The 5,730-nt window shown below is 38.8% G+C and overlaps 1 protein-coding gene across 1 annotated transcript in view; it reads right to left on the bottom strand.

The window, feature by feature from the left end:
* camk2a (calcium/calmodulin-dependent protein kinase II alpha) overlaps positions 1-2,370 on the bottom strand; it is a gene marked incomplete at its 5' end in the record, with an annotated part of 42,423 nt that extends 40,053 nt beyond the window's left edge. Inside the window, one exon of the mRNA XM_016505602.1 lies at positions 2,304-2,370. Within this exon, the coding sequence (XP_016361088.1) occupies positions 2,304-2,370 (67 nt within the window). The remainder of the gene's footprint in view (positions 1-2,303) is intronic.
* Between the last annotated feature and the right edge of the window lie 3,360 nt (positions 2,371-5,730).

A 5,730-nucleotide genomic window follows, 5' to 3' on the forward strand; every position in this document is an offset into this window, starting at 1 on the left:
TCATTATAATCCGTAATTATGTCCCCACTGGATGCAACAAATGCCTTGTTTATAATGGGTTTTAATGTTTTTGTCTCGTCGCTCCGGCCGGACAGGGCATCACAATATGTTAAGGGGCGTAACATTTCCTTCACACGCTTAAGGTATTCGGCCAATCACAACACACTGGATAGCTGGCCAATCAGAGCACAGCTCGCTTTTCAGACCGATGAGCTTTGTAAAAATCGACGCGTTTCAGAAAGGCGGGGCATAGAGGAGAAACAATAATGTACAGTATGTGGAAAATAATGTTTTTTGAACCTTAAACCGCATAAACACATTTCATTACACCAAATACACAAAATAATGTTCTTTTTAGCAGCATCATATGACCCCTTTAAGCTTTAAGCATTTGCCTGATTGGTAGGCACCTCAAGAGGCTCCTGGCAAAAATGTAATTGATTATCAGATATGTATGGAAGCACATTTCCGCCACTGAATAAAAATAAAAAAGGTAACTGACTTTTTAGCTCAGTTTTTTTTCTTTGCAATTGTGAGTTTAAATCTCGCAATTCTGACTTTTTCCTCAGAATTGTGAGATATAAACTAGCAACTGCGAGTTATAAAGTCCAGTTCTGAGGAAAAAAGGCCTGACTTTTTTTCTAAGAATTGTGAGTTTATATCACAATTCTTACTTTATAACTCACAATTGCGACTTTATATATGCAATTCTGACTTGCAATTGAGTTTGTATCTTGCAGTTCACAATTCTGAGATTCTATCTCACAATTCTGACTTCTTTTCTCAAAATTCCAAGTTTATATCATGCAATTCTGAGAAAAGAAGTCTGAATTGTAAGATGTAAAGTCACAATTACCTTTATTTATTTATTTATTCCTGTGGTGGAAACGAGTTTCAATAGATATGGGCTGAAAAATGTGTATGTTTTTTAAGAGTTGGAAAGACATGAGGTTCCCCACATCCACCATGGCTGCTACACCCATTGCAACAGTTTCCCTGTTCAGCAAGTAGTCAGTATTACCATGGCAACTGCATAGCTATGCTCTAGCAACCATTCAGAGCACACTAGCAACCGCATAACATGACCCAGCTATATCTCGGCAACCGAACATCATAGAGGCATGCGGTGCGTCCGAAATCATGTACTGTCTGAGTAGGTACTACATTTGAATTTTTAATTTACTTCGCGACCATTAAAAAAGTATGTTCTATGTAGTATGAATTTGGGTAGTATGAATGAAATTCGGCCGGACTACATCCGGCATGTTGTTACTGTCACATGACCTACCTGTGTCAGTTGCGTCTCTTCACTGCCATTCATACAGTAAATCCTCTCCTGTGGCCTCATGGGATAGTAAAGTGTCCATCGAATGCACACTTCAGAATCCGGGAGGAAGAAGTCGTCATCCGGGTACTTTTCGCCTACTGTTTTTCGAATACTATGAATTCGGACATACTACTCGCCTCACATATTGTTTTTCAACAAACTATATAGTAGGGAAGTATGCGATTTCGGATGCAGGGATGTGGCTGGTCTTGTCTAATGTAAAGCAGTTTACTGAGACCCATACACAAATATTACATTCACAATAAAAAGGGGGAAAATGAGGTTGTGACATTGTGGAAGCAAGTTCTGTCACAACAAGCACTACTCCCAATTTCTCCAGAAAAAGTACTGTATCTATCTAGTTGTTATTCTCCCACTACTTCTGCATTGCAATATATGGCAGTCCATTGAAATGTATGGTAAAAGGTTAGCACATTGATTAAGGAGGGTTTAAATATCAACTTGAGCAATTTTAGTGTCAAATGTGATGTTGATGTTGTTGATGCTACTGCAGCACATTGTCATTTTCCTTCTAGAGAATTCCTCAGATTGTCAACAGATTTGGCTCAAAACTGAATATGGTTCAGATCATGCTGACCAAAAGCTATCAAAAGCTTTTTGATATACCAAACAGGAGTGTGTTTCCCAAAAGCACTGATAGCCAACTATGGTTGGAAGTTCTGATATTACTAACATAATTGAACAATTCTGTGTTTCCTGTAACTGTTTGGCAAGACTTTGGCATATTGCAACTTGGTCATACCCAGAGGGCACCTGAGCCGTCAGAGGCTAGTAAAATGAAACCAGAAAAATGACTTATAATGTCTAAATAGTTTGACCTAAAATAATACGACTAGTCACCAGATTGCTTTGTTCATTAATGCCAGCTATATTTATAATTAGCTTTATATAAACACAAGTTCACCTCATTTAGATAGCTAAGTAAACGTTTTTTGTGTGTGTGTGGTGAACTTACCAATATTGGAGTGCTTCAGCAGTCTGCAGATCCTAGCCTCCCTGTCCAGCTTCTGGTGATCTAGAATATATATAATAACAGATTTTTCAACATTCAAAATGGAAAATACAAGATGGTACATGAGCAAACAGCTATTTTTTACTATGCTGTGAGAAAAGTACATCCCATCAAACTGCAGTTTCTTAATTTTAAAAGTTACAGTTTTGGAGCACTGACCACAAGGCTATATGACCAATGTCAACAGATAAAAGGCAAAATAATTTAACAAATGACAGTTGAAATGTCCATTTTGTAATGATCTCAGCTTAAATGATCAGAAATTCTTGTTAAAAATGAGCAAGTTCACACCAGTATTTATTTTAATAATTCCACTAGGTGATGCAAGTAGGGCAGAAACGATATACTTCACCACTTCCACTATGACATATTTCATTTCAAAGCCACTTCTAAGCTTTAAAATCCATATCACAATATGTAAAATGTTTGCTATCCAACACCAACATCAAGAACATCTTAACATCTTAAATGCAACACAGGTTTCTACATGATCGGCAACATTTCTTTGACTCAATTTATTCATAACAATGACGCTAAAAATTCAGGATTGTTGTCTATAGCCATTAGTTGGCAGGGCCTTCTCAAGATACGAATGCTTACACACATACGCACTTCAAACATGCACGATTTATCAAGCAAGGAGAAAATAAATGGAACCATAAAACATTTTCAGAAATGTTCACTTTGATTAGTTCGCTCAAGCATGTTGCCAAATAATGTGTACTTTCAACATACTTTGCCTATGCCAAATACAATGTGATTTTCAGTAATGGAGATCTGCCAGCAACAGCACATTCTTCTACTAGGGACGAGCAGTTCACAGATCTTATGCATTAAATCACACGTGGCCAACAAACCAATAAGAATGCGGAGCAATAATGACAAATTAATAGCAGCACAGGGCTGTTGGGAATCCACTGACCTAATTTACGTTTACAGTTACATACATAGTTTCAATGTTTTATTATGTAAGCTCTATGAAACACCTCAAATGACAAGGGAAATTATAGTAATGTTAATAATAATTAGCCAGTCTGCGAACTCATTCTCCCAAATGGCTTGGGTATTGCAGAGCATTCGCAGCTTTAATGTACTGAACACCCTTGGTGCATAGAGAAAAACACATTTATTTAAGGGGGTCAGTGCTGGGTAGATTACTTACAGATTGTAGTCCGTTGCTGATTACAAATTACGTGACAAAAATCGTAATTAGCAACATAATCTGGATTACACTTATTAGGTAATGTAATTTGACTACTTTCTGATTACTTTTAGATTACTTAGTTTTGAAAGTCATTTATCAAATAGACTTGAATGGTATCATATTGGGGTTCATGAAAAAATTGTGTGGTGTTGATGAAAAGCTAATAATTAATGAAATCATAAAAATGCCAAATTAAAATGAATTAAAATGTGTCAATGTGCCCAATGTGACAATGTTACCATTGACATCAGAGAACTGGGAACATGCAGTTATGTTGTTAAATTGTTGACATCTCAGTGGGACTTCAAGTAAATATTGTAGATCACAGGGGTTTGGCTCACAAAAAAAGCTTGAGTATCCCTACATTACTGTAACGAATCAGTCCACTGAAGGCGAGCGTAGTGAGAACCCAAGTGCAGTTTATTTAAAGTGAACAGACTTGACTAGGCATGAACAGACTTGACTTGACATGAACAGGCTTGAACAGACTTCACGAGGCATGAACAGACTAGACTCACCAACAGCGGGTTACAACATCAAAATAAAAGACATGGAAAACATGAACATGAAATAAAACCCAAACCCCACATTACGTATCCCCCCTCTAAGGGCGGCTCCAGACGCCCAAACAAACACAAACAAAACCCAACAAGTCCAGGAGGGTGGTGGAGTGGAGGCGGAACTGGGGGAGGGGTCCACCTGATTAAAACTGAATTCAAATCTTATAGTTTACACTTTAAATCAACGGTCGTCCAGCGAGCCGGTGGTCTTAGTATATTTTAACAACTTCAATCTTTGTATTTCCCTGGCCACGGGTAATACGTTCTCTGATAAGTAAGCTACGAGCTAGGTAGCAAGGGATACCGATTTCAGCAGATAGGAGCTTTGTTTGTACCTGCATTTTGCTGAAATCTGAATAGCTGAGTTGTTCCTCGTGGCTACTGGAGGGGATTCCGTTGCTGATTGGCTGTTGATCTGGCGCCGGAATGACGTTTGGATGACGTCCTTTTGGGGAAGCCCTCGTTGGATTGGTTGGTTGCCGGGTTACGGAAGAGCCTCTCGGAATGACGTTTGGATGACGTCCTTTTGGGGAAGCCCTCTTGGAGTGGTTGGTTGCCGGGTTACGGAAGAAACCTCGAGTTCTTCTGAGAGAGAGTTTGCTTTAGCAAGGCTTTGCGTTCTGCAGAGTTACGAAGCTTCAGCTGAAGTGTTTGAGTTCTGGAGTCTGGCGATCGCCTGATGGTTCAGCTTGTGAGCACAAGATAGAGTGCTCTCCACACGGCGACAAGGCCTTGCTCGAGAAAGCAAGTGGCGAAGAGCCTGCGTTCGGGAGAGCAAGCGGCAAATGCCTTCACTCGAGAGAATAAACAGCGATAACCAATTGAATCTGAGGTTCAAAGGGGTTTTGATCTGTGGCATACGTCCCACCTACGGCGCGATCTGCCAATCGGTTTCTTGCAAGGCGGAGCGTGCATACACTTAACAAGAGGCTTCAATTCATCACGAGGACACCTATAAAAGTTGTTAATACTTCTATAAAGTCTCTTAAATGCAAATATTGTACTTACTATTAAAGTTTACTTCATTTCAACATTCTGCATTTGTCATGCCCATTCGTTCAAGATTAAACTTCACATATTACACACATTTTAATAACCTTATTTCCTAAAAAGAAGGGTAATAAACACTGATTAAAGGTGCACCGATTACATGAAACACATCAAGCATATATATAAGACATACAACATATTATTTGTGAATCTGGTTGACCTGTTACTTTAAATTATTTTAAATGTAGTCTTTTAAACTTGGTCCATGCAATTTCCTGCTTCTTTTGTTGTGAGATAAGGATGCGGGTCCGTTGGGGTTTCAGGAAGCAGATGTTCAAAAAGTCATGTGGCGTCACGATGTATAGATTGAATCATGTTATCACTGTTCTTTAGGTTTGTTGTTCTGCAAGCCTGAGGGTGTGATTAACTTACTCCTTTTCCCTGTTTGGATATAATAGTTACATTCATTGGTGGTCACAAGACACCGTGGTTTCTATATGTTGTAGTCCTCATACAAAAGATCTCTGTGGTATCTCTTGATTAGATTAATCCAGACCTCATGATGGCTGATAGGGGCATATCAGTGTCCGTTCATGATAGAAATCCCTACATATAT

This window comes from Sinocyclocheilus anshuiensis, unplaced genomic scaffold (assembly GCF_001515605.1).
Source record: "Sinocyclocheilus anshuiensis isolate Anshui unplaced genomic scaffold, SAMN03320099.WGS_v1.1 scaffold1063, whole genome shotgun sequence".
In the NCBI taxonomy this organism is placed as follows: domain Eukaryota; kingdom Metazoa; phylum Chordata; class Actinopteri; order Cypriniformes; family Cyprinidae; genus Sinocyclocheilus; species Sinocyclocheilus anshuiensis.